Source organism: Sturnira hondurensis, unplaced genomic scaffold (genome assembly GCF_014824575.4).
Source record: "Sturnira hondurensis isolate 20B ecotype Veracruz unplaced genomic scaffold, ASM1482457v3 Scaffold0006496, whole genome shotgun sequence".
In the NCBI taxonomy this organism is placed as follows: Eukaryota; Metazoa; Chordata; class Mammalia; order Chiroptera; family Phyllostomidae; genus Sturnira; species Sturnira hondurensis.
The window spans coordinates 23062980-23081511 of record NW_028079127.1 but is presented as its reverse complement, the minus strand read 5'-3'; the positions used below and the strand labels follow the sequence as shown (position 1 = coordinate 23081511).

The 18532-nt window shown below is 40.0% G+C and overlaps 1 protein-coding gene across 2 annotated transcripts in view; it reads left to right on the top strand.

Annotated features, from left to right (window-relative positions):
• The window catches only part of CFAP221 (cilia and flagella associated protein 221), a 114734-nt gene that overhangs the window by 70307 nt on the left and 25895 nt on the right, over positions 1-18532 (top strand). For both annotated transcript variants that reach the window (XM_037049885.1, XM_037049886.1), the window contains exons 12-19: positions 1679-1766; positions 6546-6635; positions 8116-8214; positions 9721-9826; positions 11303-11436; positions 13852-13932; positions 14611-14718; positions 14809-14943. In XM_037049885.1, the coding sequence (XP_036905780.1) occupies positions 1679-1766; positions 6546-6635; positions 8116-8214; positions 9721-9826; positions 11303-11436; positions 13852-13932; positions 14611-14718; positions 14809-14943 (841 nt within the window). The remainder of the gene's footprint in view (positions 1-1678; positions 1767-6545; positions 6636-8115; positions 8215-9720; positions 9827-11302; positions 11437-13851; positions 13933-14610; positions 14719-14808; positions 14944-18532) is intronic.

The window sequence follows — 18532 nt, the reverse complement described above, 5'->3', positions numbered from 1 at the left end:
TATGATGCTGTGTTTAAGTGTTTTTTCATGAGCATGTATTCTTTTCAATATAATTTTTAAAATTTAAGATAAAAATAATCAGTATGATGCAATGACCACATCCTTCTTTTATGCTTGAAGTCACATCATAAATTCAGTTTTAAATGCTGTGTTGTTCATTTCATATTTCTCCCAACTTTTTTGTTGAAAGAGATTAAACCTGCCAGTAATACCCACATAAACTTGACATAGGTTCACCAGTTGTTAACATTATGCCACACATACTTCTCCTTACTTTCTATACACACACACCTATTTTTCCTGAACCATTTGAGAGTAAACTGCAGACATGAAGTTTCACTCCTAAAGACTTTAGCATGTAGTTCCTAAAAACAAAGACATTCTCTAACATTACCAGAATCACTTCTGAGAAATTTAATATTGATACAATAATATAGTAATAATCGGCCCTCACACAAATTTACCCAGTTGTCCCATTAATGTCCTTTATACCTGGCTTTTGTTTTTGGAGAGGAGGAATCCAGGATCCAATCAAACTTCATACAATTTGTATTTAGTTGTCATGTCTTTTTAGTCTCTTTTGATCTAAAACAGTTCTCCAGACGCACCCTTCCATTTTTAAAACCACAGTTGCAACTTATTTTGAACATACACCAGGCTTTGTCACAGATATATTACATACCAGAGTTTTTAAACTGTGATAAAATTTATAAAATTCACCATTTTAATAATGTTTAAATGTACAATGCAGAAGTTTTAGGTATATTTATAACCATCACTATTAATTAATTCCAGAACATTTGTATTGCTCCAAAAAGAAACCCCATGCCCACTAGGCAGCCGTTCCCCTCTGCCCTGGCAACTACTAGTCTGCTCTCTGTAGATTTGCCTTTTCTGAACATTTTGTATAAATGGAATCACAGAAGATGTAGGGCCTTTTGTAACTGGCCTCTTTTACTTAACCTCTTCAAGGTTCATCCATGTCACAGCATCTCTCAGGACTTCATTCCTTTTTATGGCTGAATAATATTCCATTATAAGGACCTTCATTCATTGGTTGATGAACATGTGGGTGATTTCCATTTTTTGGCAATTGTGACTATTGCTGCCATGAACATTTACATACAAGTTTTTGTATGAACATATCTTTTCAGTTCTCACAGGCCTGTATCTAGGCGTGGAATTGCTTGGTCATGTGGTAATTCTATATTTAACTTTTTGCGGAGCTACCAATGGTTTTTACCATGGCCAAACCATTTTATATTCCCATCAGAAGTGTTTAAGGATTCCGATTTCTTCACACCCTTGGCAATATGTGTTATTTTTCTATGTTATTATCATCATTATCGTAATCATCATCATCATAGCCATCATAGTGGATATGAAGTGGTACATCATTGTAGTTTGATCTGCATTTTCCTAATGACTAATGAGGTAGAACATAGTATTTTTATTCATAAATATTTCAGCACATGACACTAGAAGATAAGCTTAATTTTCTAAAACACATTATTCATCTTAATTATATTGCCGAAGTCTATAACTTCTCTTCCCTATGGTGTCTCCCCCAATATCTCAGCATCCCTTTTCAATTGTAGAGTAGAGCTAAGACATTCAATTCTGAAATTGACTATTGTGTTCTGATGGGTTCTGGAAGTTGTTTTATTTTTCTCCACAGGCAGGTGCACCTTGGTAAAGATCATATGTCTTTTAAATTTAGAAAAGACCTTGCTGAAGAGAGACAAAGGGCAAACAACAAATACAAGGTCAGGATTACTGCTGACTGAATATCATTTATTTCACTGTTTTTGAATTCCTGCAATAGCCAAGATGCCATGTCAGAGGAAAGAAAACTTACTATTAAGTTGGGAGTGGAGGAGGCTGGTGAGAACTAAATTGTTAACTATAAATCAAGGCTAGCTGGAAGTGTCACAAGAGATTTATACTATGTATTAGGAGGATTAAGAAGCCAGAGAGGAGAAAGAACTCATCTAATTGGAAAGCTTCCTATAAGACATTGTATACTTTTTAAAAAGTTGTGAGAAGACAAAGGCATTCAATTGAGAGAGAGGAATGCTTTCAAGTTTGGGCTGGAATTCTGGGTGTGGCGTGCACTTACCCCATGATCTGCAGAGTATGAAGGTAAGAGAGACCCAAAGACAGTAACCAGGAGCCACACCAGAGCCAGATCTAGATGAAAACAAATGGCAGAGAAGAGAATGGAAAACTGAGTAGGGGAGGAGGCCACGTCTGAGTCACCAAAGTAGCACCCGTAGGTTCAGAGAACGGAGAGTAGAGACGGGGATTGCGGGACTGTGGGATACCCCTGGGTGCACCATGGCATAAGACATTGTTATGTGTAGGGCAGATGCAGAGAGCAGTAGAGACAGGTCCATAGTGGCTGAGGCACAGGACACACAGGGGTCAGAGGTGATAGGACTTGGCTGGGAATCATCACTACTTTAGCTACGGCTGCCATAACAAAATACAACAGACTGGGTGGCTTAAACAACAGAAATTTATTTTCTCACAGTTCTGGAGGCTGAAAGAACTAGATTAAGGTGTTCGCAGGATTGGTTCCTCCTGACATCTCTCTCCTTGGCTTGTAGAGGGCTGCCTTTCCCATGCGCCTTCAGACTGTCTTCCTTCTGTGTCCAAATTTCCTCCTTTTACAAGGACATCAGTCACACTGGGTTGGGGCCCACCCTAATGACCTCATTTTGACTTGATTACCTCCTTCGATACCATGTCTCCTGACTAAGAGTTAGGATGTGAACATACGAATTTTGGAGGGACACAATTTAGCCACTATATATGCATTTAAGGTTGGGAGTGTGCACTTCCCACACTCAGTGCTACATATAGTGGCAGAACTAGCTAGGAAGTATTGAGAAAAAAACATGTATCTTGTCAAATATGAGTAGATTTCTCATACAGAATACATTTTCTTCTTCAGTTTGGAGTCCAAATTAGATATTTGAATAAATTTGTTCTTTTTAATTTTTTTCAAAGGATATAAAAATCATTACACTGGTAAATCTCAGCATTTAGAAAAGGCACATATTAGCTTGGCATTTAAATTTAGTTTGGAATATTGTTCAGATCCTTTGCACACAATTTTATTTTATTGTATTTTTAGGTAATATTTTAAAATAAGGTTTATTTAATTACTAATTTGAGAATATCTTTACATACTTGCAAAGTAGTAGCATAAGGAGAGATTAGATAGATAGATAGATAGATACTGTATTTTTTGGACTGTAAGACTCACTTTTTTACCACATTTTTTGCTTCAAAAATTTTTTTCTATTTTCCTCTAAAACCTAGGTGTGTCTTATGGTGTGGACCCCAGATGCACCTAGGTTTTATTTTTTAAATTTATTTTTAAATTTTTTTAAAATTTTAATTGTTGTTCAAGTACAGTTTTCTGCCTTTTACCCCCATTCCAGCCCACACCCCAGCCCTCCCTCCCATTACCATCCCCCATAGTTTTTGTTCATGTGTCCTTTATATTTGTTCCTGCAAACCCTTTCCCTTTTCCCCCGAAATTTCCTCCCTTCTCCCCTCTGGTCATTGTCAGCCTGTTCTCAATTTCAGTGTCTTTGGTTATATTTTGCTTGTTTGCTTGTTTTGTTGATTATCTTTGCACACAATTTTAAAAAGCAAAATATTACTCTGGCCTGTCAGTTCAGTTGGTTAGGGTGTCGTCCCAATATGCTAAGGTTGTGGGTTTGATCCCCTCTGGTCAGGGCACATACAAGAATCAACCGATGAAGGCATAAGTGAGTAAAACAACAAAAAAACAAATCGATGTTTCTCTCTCCCTCCCTCCCCCTACTCCCTCTAAAATCAATATTTTAAAAATGTTTAAAAACAAAATAATGTGTTTTCTGTGAGCCCCACAATGGAGTATTTTCTAATTGTTTTAAAGATACAGGTGATAAAGACATAGCACAACCAGGTCAATGTGAGAGTTAAGGCTATAATTTACAGCACTTGGTTGACAGACACATCCAACTGTGTGTCGTCAGGCAAGTGCATTGAGTAAATCCCCACTGTATGTAAGGTTCTGTGCTAGTGAATAAGCCATGGTTCTTGCCCTCAAGAAGACCACAGTCTAGAAAGAGCACAGAGACATTAAGAGATGATACAAAATGTGCTGAGTGCAGTGCTAGAGCTAGAACTTGTAGATACATTGGAAATGAGGGGTGAGAAAAGGGAGAATGATTCCTAGGTTTCTAGCTTGGGTGCATGTTTGTGGTTTTAAATGAGGTCTCAAATATGGAAGAAAAGCTGGCTTAGTGGAAGATGAAAAGTTTAATCTGGGAAGTGTCACATCTGGGGTGACTGGAGGAAATCCAGGTTGTAGCTGAAGGAACAAGTCTGAGCTGGAGACAGAGACTTGGGAGTGACCAGCAAAGAGTAGAGGCTGAGACCACAGAACAAGTATGGTGATCTGGGGAAAGTAAGTTTCTTGAGAAAGAGAGTAGCTCAAGGCAGGAATTCTAGAGAACTTCAGGGTTTAAAGGGGAGAGCAGCAGAAGACTAAGGGGATAGAGGAGAAATGGTTGGAAGGTCAGGGGACCTGGAGAGAACAGAGAAAGCAGGTGCAGAGGGATCAGTCAAGTGCAAAGAGGATTCCAAGATAATAAGGCCCTGAAGAGTAGTACACAGTGGATGTGACCAGTTGGACATCCTATGTGCCTTCAGTGACAGCAACTCCAGTAGACTTGAGGAGAGAAAAATGCCAAATTGTAGTTCTCAGGGAATGTGTACACATGAGTAATTTCTTGAAAAGTGGTTTCCTGAGAAGTTAAAATGAGCAGGGGGCAAAGAGAAATGGATGGACCATTAGAAGGAGGTGAGAGGTCAAGGGTTTTTTAATTGGAAGAACTTGAGCATGTTTATAGACTGAGGGCAAAAGAGCCAATACAGAGGAAAAAGTTGAAGAAACTTGGGAGGAGACCACGGTCAGAGGGAAAGATTGCCTTTGAACAAGAGGGAGGCCTGGAGAAGGCCAAGTAAGGAAGGACTGTGGATGTAGTCAGGTTTGCATGCAGAGAGGGAGCTATTGGAGAATGCTTGTGGTCTTGTCTTCCCGGATGACCCAGGAAGCAAGGCCAGCTGCAGAGACTGTGGAGAACAGGGACTGGAGAGAGGCTTGCAAAAGTTATTGAGGGGACCAGAAAAGGAGTTGTCGCAGCCTTACCATCAATCATCAGGACAAGTAGAAGGAAGAGCAGGTTACCCTGAGACCCTAGTGTAATGGGAGAACAAGTGTTTCAGGGACCCTGTTCTCTGCATCCAGATTTCATCTGGCAGCTGAATCCTGGCAGGTGACCCAGTAGCAAGGAATACCTGGAGGCCCAAGGCATGTGGCAAAAAGAGAGGGGAAGGGTAAGAGAATGTGGAGGAAGTCAGCATTATATCTGGATGCCACGAACCCTCAAAGATTATGAACTCATGGGGAGATCAATGATACTGAATTCTGAAATGTTTGCCATAAATAAGTAGAGTCCTAATCAAAATGTAAGAAATCTCCCTCTTTTCTTCTAGCTAACAACCTATTTGCCAATCCCTTCTTTAAGCCGCCTGTTTAATTTTACTTTTAGTGGTTGTGGGGGTCTGGGTCTCTCCCCACAAACTCTGTATTTTGAACCTAAGGTCTACAATCTCAAACTGAACTTCCTGACAATGTGCAAATCAGAGTTCAACAGTTCACCACCCTGGAGACAATAGTATAACTGTCTTACCTCTGAATAGGGTATTAATATGGTGATCAGAATAGATTTCTTCCAGTTCAGTCTTTAAAAACGATTATGAACAGTGTTTCTAAGAGCCAAGGTAGTTTGGAAGTTACCTGACAAGTAATGAAAACCACAGATAGGCAAAAACGTTTGCAGTGTGCACATTCTGTCCCATGGAAGCGGGCATGCGTGTACACTGAGCCAAGCCCAGCTGGCCTATCCTGGGAGTGAGCCATGGCCCCGAGGGAATAGGAAAGCGCTCAGGGTCCCTTGGGAAGGAGATGGAGAAGGGGAGCAGCCTGTGGACAACTTACTCCTGGGAAGGAGCAGACCTTGTCAACCGCCACCAGGCAGGAAAGGGGAGGAATCATTTCTCTTTATTAAAATTGATACTTGATTAGTCAGCTCTGAGGAGCTTAAAACTTCACTGGGACATTAAATTTCTTTTAAATGACATCTCTATACTCCCATGTTTACACACTTCCCTAAAATGCTTTCTGCGACTTTTAAATGCCTCAGAAATATTTTCCAGACATTCTCCTCTAGTTACAAAGAGAATATATTGGATTTGTTGTGCTTTTATAAAAATTCCCTATGTTTAAAAAAAATTCCCTATGTTTAAGCAGTGAGTATGATTGTAATGATGATTTAAACCTAATTATGTCATCCCCTCTCCTAAAGGGAACTTCTTGGGTGGATTTGATGAATTGTATAATGGGTTTCTAGCACTTTTAAAGAGAAGTAAAGTTGTGTGCATTTGTATTCAATTGTAATATTTTGGGTGATTAAAACCCCCAGCTAGATAGAGAAGATCCTGTTTTGGATGAGGAATTTCAGCGACTGAAGACAGAAGTTAACTACAAGCGGGTTGTTCACGATCTAGAAGAAGTGGGTAACTTTTCTTTATTTGGAATCTAATTATTGGCAGCTGTGTATATGCTTACTTTTAAAACATTAAACAACTTTAAAGAAATTCTTTTAGCAAGAGATATTTAATAATTTTAAGTATGCTTATATTTTCAGAGTGTTGTTTACTACATAGTCACAATGAAGCATCAAAACTCATGTTTTCTTTGAAATTAACAGCATGACATCCTTCCCACCCCTCTACTTCCTCTGCCTTGGTATCCTTTTCTGTTTCCCTTTGCTCTCTCCATGGTCTCTCCATCTGATAGATAGATAGATACTGTATTTTTTGGACTGTAAGACTCACTTTTACTCATCTAACAGCATGACATCCTTCCCACCCCTCTCCATCTCTGCCTTGGTATCCTTTTCTGTTTCCCTTTGCTCTCTCTATCTGATGGTCCTCAGGGTGGGTCTTTAGGCCTTTGTTAATTGAGCCTACCCTTGGTAGGAAGGAGACAGACAGGAAGTCAGAAGCCAGAGTTCTGGTCCCAGCTCTACCACAGATTTGGGACCTGAGAAAAGCCCTCTGAGCCTTGGTGCCTTCATTTCCTTAAATGTAAAATGGGGAAAAGTAGGCTCTCCACCTGTGTATCTGCTGTCATGTGATAGTTTCTGGTTAAACCCCACGTTTTAATTTTAAAAGTGAAAGTTCTTCCTAATCTCCCCACCTCCATCATTCTCACTTTGCTTTTCTCAGTTTGCCACATCTGAAATATTTTAACTTATTTCTCTCTCCCTCATATTTAATTGTGCCACTAACTCTAGCTAGTAGCTCTTTCACAAGGTCATACCCAAGTCTAGCCATCAGGTCTCACCCCAATTAATTCAACAGATTGTTCATATATCTGCCCCTCCTCCCTCTTTTCCCCAGCTCACTGCATGTGCCAGTGTGAAACTAGTTCATTTCTGGTGCCTTTTTCATCATATTGTTTCCTTGTTCAAGAATCTATAGTGCCTGAGGCTCTGGCTGGCCTCAGTACACCCCCAGGCACCCTATCCTCCACATTCACTTACCCATCACTGCACACTGTGCCCACAATAAGCAGGCATTGTGCTGGCCCCCGGGGCTGGGCTGAACAATACCATCCTCCACCTCCACCAGGCACTGTACCATCTGCTCCTTTCAATTCTGGATATAGTGCCAGCACCCACCACATGCGACTGAGTTCTGTGTGACTTTATTCTTCTTCCTCTGAGTGACATGTGTTTGTTTGAGCTTCCTGATCACTAACTAGACTGTAAATTTTTTTAAAGCCCAAAGTTTCTACTTTTGTCCTCCAACCCAAGAATTATCCCCTATGATGCTGGGTATACTCAAAGTGCTCAATAAATGCTTATTATATGGCAGAACTAATGATAATAACTAGATTTTAGATCAAACTCTGAAACATTTAAATTAAATGTTAATGTCAGTGGTTAAAATTCAAATTTAAGTTGTGTATATATTTTTTGTTCTCAGAAAATCAAAGAATTTCATCCTAATTTTGATCCACTTACTAATAATACTTGGGTCAGCAGGTTCAGGGCCCAAAGACGGTTTCAACAAGCAGCACGCAAGGTGAGTCTTGGAACCAGATTGAGATTTTAATTTGTTTAGTCATCAGCACAAGGAAATCAAACAATGAGTTTTTTGTAACAGCTTTGTTGAGATATAATTCTAATACCATAAAATTCACTCTTGTGAAGTGTACAGCTTAGTAGTTTTTAGTATATTCACAGAGTTGTACGACTGTCACTACTAATTTTAGAATATTGTTATCACCACAATGAGGAACCTGGTTCCTGTTAGCCGTCACCCCTCCCCCCCCCCAGCCCTGGCAACCACTAAACTACTTTCGGTCTCTGTGGATCTGCCTATTCTGGACATACCATATAGATGTAATCATGCAGTACATGGCCTTTTGTAACTGGCTTCTTTTCCTTCCTGTGGTTTCAAGGCTCATCCATGTATCAGCACTTCGTTCCTTTTATAGATGTATACCACCCCATTACAGGGATAGTCCACATTTTGTTTATCATTCACCAATTGAAATATTTGAGTTGTTCTACTTTTTGGCTATTATGAATAATGATGCTGTGAACATTTGTATACAATTTTGTAGATGTATGTTTTAAGTTCTTTCTGTGTATATAACTAAGAGTAGAATTTCTGTGTCATGAACAATAGGATATCGATCAGCACTTTCTAGAGATAACAACTGAGAATTATTGTCAGCTCTTGTCTCTACCATTCAGGCTTATGGCTTCCCCCTCACAGCAGCCCTCTGACTGCTGTGGCTGCCTTAGCCTCACACTTGTCTTCCACCCACCACATTATTAGCACTTGATGGCTTCCTGAGATCAGAAGAAAATGAAGACTTCTTAGCCTCTAAAGCCAGTAAAGGGCATAAGGCCACACCTCTCCAGCTGTCCCCTGTCTTCTATGTGGTTCCAGTCCTTGTCTTCTTCCATATACATCAGCTTGGGTCATTACCTTTGTGCAGGCTGACATTGGTTTGTTCCCACTCCAGTACCTTGCACAGAACTGTCCACAGAGTACCCACTTCATATCTGTTAAATGGAAGAGTCCCTTACATGATGAAAAAGAGTGTTAATTGTGGAATGAACAGTCTGAAATCAAAGCATAGTGATATACAGTTAGCACTGACCATAATTCACAGCCCTGTTTCTACAGAATTGTCCATTTAGTTTGTCTTTCAACTCTGAAAACAACACAGTGGAAGCACTACTGTTCAGACATACCGAAAAGAAAGAATGTAGAGATAGTCATTTCTTTCCACTCTGGAAATATGCAAAAACCGGGACTCATAAATTGGGTGGGACAAGGAAGGCTAGATGACAACTTGGTCTTTTTTTTTTTGTATTCAGGGAAGTCAGCATTGCCTTGACCTTGAAGTGCCTGTGGTCTCGATCTTGAGCAGCAGCATGCCACTCTCCTTGTGAATTCTGACTCAGGGTGGTGGCCTTAGCTCTTAGCTGTGGTTGAGGAAAGTAAATTAAATTAAATGACAAAATGAGTGTGTGCCAATTAACCATTTGAAATCATTATTCTTTCTAATTCTAGGTCATGGTTCATCGACGATTACTCAATATGCTGGATGCTATTCGTGCCATGGACAGAGAGGCCATAATAAAAAGGCTCAGGCATGGAAGACAATCAATAATACAAGGTGAGGTCCAGCTGGGAAGTACTGTGATGCTTTGACCAGTGGTCCTCTGGGCATGAGATGTCTTTATAACGAAGTTAGCTGTGTAGAAATACAATACTTTCATAAATCACATGTGTCAGTATTCTATGGCTGCTATAACAAATCATGAAAAACTTGTGGCTTGAAATGACACAGTCTTCCAGTTTTAGAAGTCAGAAAAATAAAAATCAGGATGTCAGCAGGCCTGGTTTTTTCCCGAGGCTCCAGTGGAGAATGTTTTCCTGGCCTTTTCCAGCTTCTGGAGACTGTCTGCTTTCCTTGGCTCATCGCCACTTCCTTATGTTCCTCTGACCTCTTGCTCTATCATCATATCTCCTTCTCTGATTCCTGACCCTCCTGATTCCCTCTTTTATGGATACTGTGATTACTTTGGGCCCACCCAAATAACCTAGGGCAACCTCCCCATCTCAATCAAGATTTTAACCTATCACATCTGGTAAGGCCCTTTTGCCATGGGAGGTGACATAGTCACAGGTTCCAGGGAATAAAACACAGACACCTTTGGAGAGGCATAAATCACATCTCCATACCAGGTTTGGCTGAAGTACCTACCCAGTTGATAGTAAACTAGGCTGACTGACTTGACCGAGTCTGTGAAGTCTGACTGTGTGGTTCAATCTCCAGTTTTGTACCTTCTGTTCTTGTCACCAGAGACTGGGGTAGTCGGCACTTAGACATGTTGATTGATTGTCATGATCTGGTTTTATCTCAAACTAGTGGTTACACATAAAGCTTTTTCTCTTGTATTATCTTTGCTGTTTAAAAAAATTCCAGTCTGATTGAGCGCGGACCTGCAAACCAGGCGATCGCGGTTCGATTCCCAGTCAGGGCACATGCCTGGGTTGCAGGCCAGTTCCCTGCAGGCCAACTCCCAGCAGGGGATGCATGAAAGGCAACCATACATTGATGTTTCTCTCCCTCTCTCCTTCCCTTCCCCTCTAAAGATAAATAAATAAAATATTTTTTTAAAAAAATTCCAGTCTGCTGATCCACAGGTTGACTGGGACTGTTGGAGGCCATTCTCAGTAGCTTCTGGGAGCCCAAAAGCCACATCACGATCTTCTCCCAAAATATGCATTTCCAATCTGTGGTCATATGCAAATCCTCAGGCAGGCCCTGATCTTTCCAGACCTTTCCTCCCTTCTCAAGCCCAAGCCATGGAAACCTGGCTCAGGCTTCCCTATCCTCCCCAAGGAGCAACTTTTTGGATATAAAAATAAAATATAATTATTAAAAACTGGAGAAGGAGTTGAGGTAAAGAACAAGGGACACACTAAAAACAGGACTATATACATACATACCTAGATACTCTTTCTGAAACAGCATACGGCAGGTACTCACTAACAGTGTATGACAGATATGCAACTGAAGATGGTGGTTTCACATAAAAAAACCTTAAGAAGCCCCCCAAAGCGCCATTTTGTTTTTCCCTCATAGACAAGAATTCCTCCAAATACCATCTTCTGCGGATCAGTCAAGACGATTATTCCAGCCGGTTCTCTGTGTCGCCCAAACAAGTGCTGCCCTTCGCCTTCCCATCCCACAGTGCTCCCCAGGGCTCCGATGAGTTGGTAGGTGCTGTTGGGCTGGGATGGGGGGCTGGGCATGATCAGGTGGTTGTTAGGCAGATACCAAGGCAGGCCCTGCCTCAGTCTCAGTCCCTTTGTCTCCTCCTGAGAGGCTCCCAAGGGAGGCCTGTGACCAATGGAAAACCAGGGATCGTCTACTGCCACATGCCTGGCATCTGACACACCTATGCAGAATTTTCTGATAGCCTGGGCTGGGTCCTTTCCAGCCTGAAACCCAGAAAGAGCACTGAGCCTGGCTTGACAGCCCAGCAACCAGTCCTGAAAGTAGAAGGGAAGATGGAAAAATCCAGGGGACCTAGCCTGGCCCAGGAGGCAGGCCCTGCTCACCTGAGCCCTTCTGCTGCATGAGCAGATAGGCCAGAGAAGGATGGCCCAGAATCCAACAATATAACCCATCAGACTCACAGTTCCCTCTATCTCCTCTTTCTTCCTTTTTTCTCTTGTCTCTCTCTCTCTCTCCCCTACTCCCTCCCTCCCTCTTTTTCTGGAAAAAGATGTGATAGTTCATCCTTCTTGCCTAAGGGGCACAATGATGCATTATAATAAAAATAATAGCCCTATATTGCATTGCATTCACCACAACTGAGGCAGTATCTCAAGTCCTTGAGTACTTCAGTTGTATCAAATCTTCAACAAACCTATGTGCTATGTATCATCTTACAGATGAGGAGGGAATTGAGACACAGGGCACATAGCCAGTAAAAAAATGTTGGCCCATGTTTACATAGTTGGCAATAAAAAGTGTGTTCAAGTTGATACTGAAATGCATATGCAAAATTTTTTTTAGTTTCAAAGAATAAACTTGCCATTCACATCCCATAATATGTGTTAAGCACTGCAGGTTGATTTACTCAAGAATTACAGAACTGACTTCAGAAATTTCATGTGTTTTCTGAATTAGAAAATTAAATGACTTTAAAGATTAGAATATTTAGTTCATAGGAAATAATAAATCTGTGAGTTTCCAGCAACAGGTACGTAGCTGATGCTCCATAACTGATGGGAGAGATCATCCCTGCGCTGTGGAGCCATCTCCCGCTTTTGAATGGTTCAGATCTTACACATTTCATTCCATGCTTTGATTAGTTCTACAAGGCTTCACTGCTGCTCAGGGTTGAGGGAACTGCTCCGCATTCCTGCCTTTAGAGAGTTTTCTAATTCACCCCGTGAATACTGTATTTTATCATTTCTATGATCACTATTTAAATAGGTAGCATGTTTGAAATTGGGAAGTGTTTTATAATTAATGATGTATCAACATTGTATCATGCTAATTTAATTACAGTGTCTTAGATTAGGTGAAGTACAGTGTGTATTGAGTGCCCGTAACATGGCAGGTACTGTCCCAGACTCTCAAGGTGTCTGGGGCAGATTGGCCTGCAGGAAGTTGGCTAGGTAGTGCTTTGGGGTTAGCAGCTATAGAAGGGAGGAGCAGGAGCGGGTGGAGACAGGAGCAGGAGTACAGACCTTATTTACAAAGGTCTCAGCTGAATTCACGAGGAGTTCTGATGCTGGGATAGGGTGAGAGGACCCAGCATTTACATGTCCTTCAACCTGTCATTGGAGGTGGGCTGCCCTTGAAGGGGCACATGACCTTGACAGAGGCAGCTCTCTTCGGCCAAGTCACCTCCTGAAGCAGGCTGACCTCTGAGAGTTGTTTGTATGAACAGGACTTCTAGGAGTAAATCCCTGGGGAAGTAAACCCCTCAAGCCTAAAGGGGATTCTGGGTGGCACATGGCAGCATCCACAATGGCAGGAAATGAAAAAAGAAGAATCACACACTCTAATAGACAAGGAGGAGGGGTGGCCAATGCTGCCTCTGGGCCCCACACATCCAGTAACAACTGTGGTTTCAGAAAGGGTTACTTTAAGAACAGAACTGTTCAGCCCTGGCTGATGTGGCTCAGTGGATTGAGCTCCAGACTTCGTAGCAGAGGGTCGCTGGTTTGGTTCCCAGTCAGGGCACATGCCTGGGTTGCAGGCCAGGTTCCCCAGTGTGAGGAATACAAGAGGCAACCACGGCAACCACACGTTGATGTTTCTCTCCCTGTCTTTCTCCCTCCTTGCCCCTCTGTCTAAAAATACATAAATAAAATCTTTTTTTTTAAAAAAAGAATAGAACCATTCACCCTGGCTGGTTTGGCTCAGTGGGCTGAGTGCTGGCCTGTGATCCAAGAGCTCACTGGTTTGATTCCTGTCAAGGCACACACCTGGGTTACAGACCAGGTCGATGTTTCTCACCTCTCTTTCTCCCTCCCTTCCCCTCTCTAATAAATAAAATCTTAAAAAAAAAGAATAGAAATGTTCACTTAATGTTCAAAATGTACAGGAAAAAAGCATAGCCACTTTTGCTCAGTGCTGATTATGTGTCTATTTCTTGAATTTTCACATTTTAGGCTCCTGATGGCCTTGGACCAGTCTCAATTAAATCTTCAGAAATTCAAGTCAAGCACAGTCATTCCTTCTTCAATCTGCAGGTCAGACCTGTTATGTGGTATTAGTTAATCAGCTTCCTTATGAAGTGAGCAAAATATTCCTGAATTTTTATTAGTTTATTATTATTATTATTATTATTATTTTACTAGTTTATTCTAATATGCATTGTACTGTGTGGCATACTGTGTGTACTTTTCTGCTGTTATTTTATGGTATGTGTGAGGTATCACAGATTCTGTTTTCCTAACGTGGCTCATGGGAACCAGGATCCTTACTTATTATATGGAAATACCATATATTATGCATACCTGAAGCTATCTGAACACATATATCAGAAACTTTAAGAAAAAAAACACAAGGTGAAGTGAACAAAGTTAGTCATTTCTTCTTTAAGGATATATGACCACTTTCATTTTTTAAACATAAGTGTTTTAAATTGACAAACCAGTGCCTGGTGTATTTCTGCAATTAAGCCACATGGGACCATGCGTAACTGTAACGTGCCTGTGTGCTGGCACCGGAACAGGGCTCAGCGCTGGCCCTGAAGTCTCTCCAGTGCCTGTCAGAGTAACAGCTGCCACACATCTGGTGACTGCTACTTGGGGCTTGTTTTTCTTTTCCCGTCAGGCAGGTAAGAAGAGCTAGTGTTGAGCAAAGACCCCACTAAATGGTCATGGGCTTTTAAGGAGATTCAGTCAGGCATTTTTTTTCACCTTCAGGTTCCTCAACTGTACAAAATTAAGGGGTATCAGCCATTCTCTGTCCAGAGGTCTTCAACAAGTTACAGACCTCAAAAGCTTGCTCGAGCCCTGAAGCAAGGAGCTGAGGTAAGACATTCCAACCTTCAGGAATTGCCCTCACCTGTTCCCTTTTGTCCTGGCATTGAGACTAACGCACTGCTCTTGGTTCTGGAACAGGATGAAGCCACCACTGTTATAGCCCTGCCAAAGCAGGACCTCACCCCTCAGTTCCCTGGCAAGATCTCAATCTTAAGCATGAAACCACCCGAGGCCTTAGCTGCATCTCCAGATTATGATCCACTTTATATTTTTGTAAGTGATCATTGGTGGGAGTCTTGTGTTGTATGTCCTTTTATTTCATTAGTCACTTTGTAGGAAAACAGATGCATTAATTGGGAATATTTTTATCTCTCTGGAATATCAAGATTTTAAAAATATCATTTTTGAAATCACTTGCTTGGAGAATATCGATGTTTCTATCTTTGAATAATTCCAGCATATTCTTGTAACAATAGCTTTGTGACTTTTTTCTAATTATATATTATATATATATTATATATATATATATATAAAATATTTTGTGTGCATATATACATGCACACACATATACATAAAATATTTTAAAAGAGAGAAGAAAACAATGAAGAAAATAAAATAATATTACCCCAAATCCCATCACTCAGAGCTTTGTTGATTCTTTGTTCCACCCTTGCACAGTACATCTTTTCCGTACTGAACAGCTCTGCCGCCAGGATTTCTGTGATCTACGTCGTTTCTGTAGCTGCACTTGACCACCCTCCTCGAGCACACCCTAACCATGGCATTCTGCTCAACATTCCTCGCAGACCCCATTTTCTACCAAATTAAGTCTGTGCTCCTGAAGATATGAGGCCAGTCATAGCTCTTTCCTGTTACCTACACATGGCCAAACTTTGTATGCTTTCTTCCCATTACTGGGTCTTTGCTCACTCTGATCTGCCCTCATGGAGCTCCCTCTTCTGTATATTTCCAGCAACCTAAGTCCCAAGTGACTGCAGTCCAAACAGGAAGTCTGATGAGGTTCTATGCAATAATGAAATCATCAGTGATATGGCATAGTAGTTGCCCAAGTTATGGTCCATTTTTTTAAAAAAGACAGACACATACACACACAGAATTAAGGAATTTGAGACACTACTTGAGAAAGTCTCCTCTGTGAGAATCTCCAAGTATGAATCTGTATCTCTATGTGGGCAGAAATGCTAATGGTCACACCCAAGGTCACTCAGCCAGTGAGCGGGAGGGCTGAAAGAGCAACCTGCCTGTTTTCTGACTGCTTGCCCCGGGGCTCTTGCTCCGACTTTTGCTGCTTTTCTTTTCTTTGTAATATGACATTACAAACATCACAGCTCTCTGTAATGTGACATTTTCTTATTGTGTCAGCATTGAGGAGAATGTTCTTGAGAGACATAGCATGTTAGAGCTGGAAAACCTCACAGGACATTTAACTCAGTGATTTTCAAACTTCCTTTAGCACCAGAATGCTCTCGATAGCTGAAATTTTATAGAAAAAGGCAAAATGTGAAATAGATGAAGTTCTAGTTGCTGGGATGGTGGTAGAGTAGGGGCTCTCCTGAGGTCCCTGCAAGACCCTGGGTCCCCCATGGCAAGGCTTGAAAACCACTCCTCAGTTTCTTATCCCCTAGATCTACCCACTGCCATTTCATTTTGAAAGTGAGAAAACTGATCTAAATAAGTTAAGGGAATTTTCCATAGTCACACTCACACTTCCTTAGAAAATATCAGTAGTTATTGATTAACCCATTAATTCCACTAATACTTGGGGAATGCCTGATTTATATAAGATAGGAACCTAAGTATAGGGGCAATTCATCCAAGAGACACAACAATCCTAAATAATTATGCACCTAAGACCAGAGCTTCAAAATGCATGAAAAAAAATTGATTGAATGGCAAAGAAAAAAAGAGACAAATCCACAATTACAGTTGGTGGACTCAACACTTTTTTCTCAAAATGTAATAAACAGAAAATCAATAAGGATATAAAAGACTTAATCACAACTATCAATCAACTTGACCTAATTGACATTGCTAGAACACTCTACATAAAAACAATAGAATGCAGATTTTCTTCAAGTATACACCAAAGGTTTGCCAAGGTAGGCTTTATTTTAAGCAATAAAACAAGGCTCAATAGAATTGAGAAGATTCAAATCATATGATGTAGTTTTTCTAACTTTGATGAAGTCAGAAATAAATAGCAGAGAAATATATAGAAAATTCCTCCAAAATTTAGAATCTAAATTATATACTTTAAAATAGCCTAAAGGCCAAATAAGAAATCAAAAGAAATTATAAAGTATTTTTAACTGAATGAAAATGAAAACATGACACAAAAACTTTGTGGGGAATTTATAACGCTATACACATACATTAGAAAATAAGGTAGATCTCAGACAAAATGTCCTCAGGTACCCCTTTAAGAAACTCAAAAGAGAACAGATAAAACCTAGCCTTAGAGAAGAGAACTAATGAAGATCAGATTGAAAATCAATGAAACAGAAAAATAAATAGGTTCTTTGAGAAGAACAAAACAAAACAAAAACAAACTGGTTCTTTGAGAAGATGAATAAAATGAATAAACCTCTAGCCTAAATGGTGAGGAAAAAAAGTGGTAAAAGACATAAATGATCAACATCAGGAATGAGAAAGGTAATGCCACTCCAGATTCTACAGACTATTAAAAAGATAAGTTAATATTATGAAATATTTTGTGCCAGTAAGTTAAGCAAGTTAAGTGAACAAATTTCTTAAAAGGTACAAAATATTAAATCTTATTCAAGAAGAGATAGATAATTGTACTAGTTCTATATCTATTAAAGAAATTGAATACGTGATTTAAAACTTTCTCACAAAGAAAACTCTAGACCCAGATGTCTTCAGTGGGAAATTCTGCCAAACATTTAAGGAAGAAATACCAGATCTACAAAAATTACTCCAGAAAAATGGTAAAGGAGGGATTACTTCCCAACATTCTAGAAGTCAGTGTTACTCAGATACCAAAGCCAGAGAGAGACATTACAGGAAAAGAAGCTAGTGTCCTTCATAAATATAGGTGCAAAAAAATCATAAAAGTTTAGCAAGTCAGATTCATCATTATGTAAAAGGGATGCATCGTGAGCAAATAGGGGCTTATTCCATGAATACAAGATTAGTTTAATGCTCAGAAACTCAATGTAATTCACCATATTAACAGACTAAAAAACAAAAAAAATGATCCTCTCAATAGGCACAGAAAAATTACCTGACATCATTCCTGATAAATACTCTCAGCAAGTGAAGAACAGAAGGGAAATTTCCCAACCTGATAAAGGGCATCTGTTTAAAACTTGTAGCTAAAATCATCCTGTAAGGTAAATGACTGAGTGTTTTCACCCTAAGACCAGGAATAAGGCAAGAATATCGTTCTTGCTGCTTCTGTTCAAGATCGTGATGATAGCTGTGCAACGAGGCAAGAAAAAAAAAAAGACACCCAGATTTAAAAGGAAAGGGTAAAATTGTCTTCATTTACAAACAAAATGATTGTCTACATAGAAAATACAATAGGGCCTGCCTCAAAATCTACTGAAATTAATAAGTGAATTTACCAAGATTACAGTATAAAAATCAATTATATTACTATCTACTATCAACAAACAATCCAAAATTAAAAATTTAAAAAGGAATACCACTTAATAACATGAGATAATATGAAACATTTAAGGATAATTTGGACAAAAAATATATAAGACTGTTAACCTGGAAATTAAGAAACATTGATGAGAGAAATACAAGAATACTTGAATAGGTGGAAAAATATACCATGCTGGTGGATTCAGATAATTAATATTAAGATGTCAGT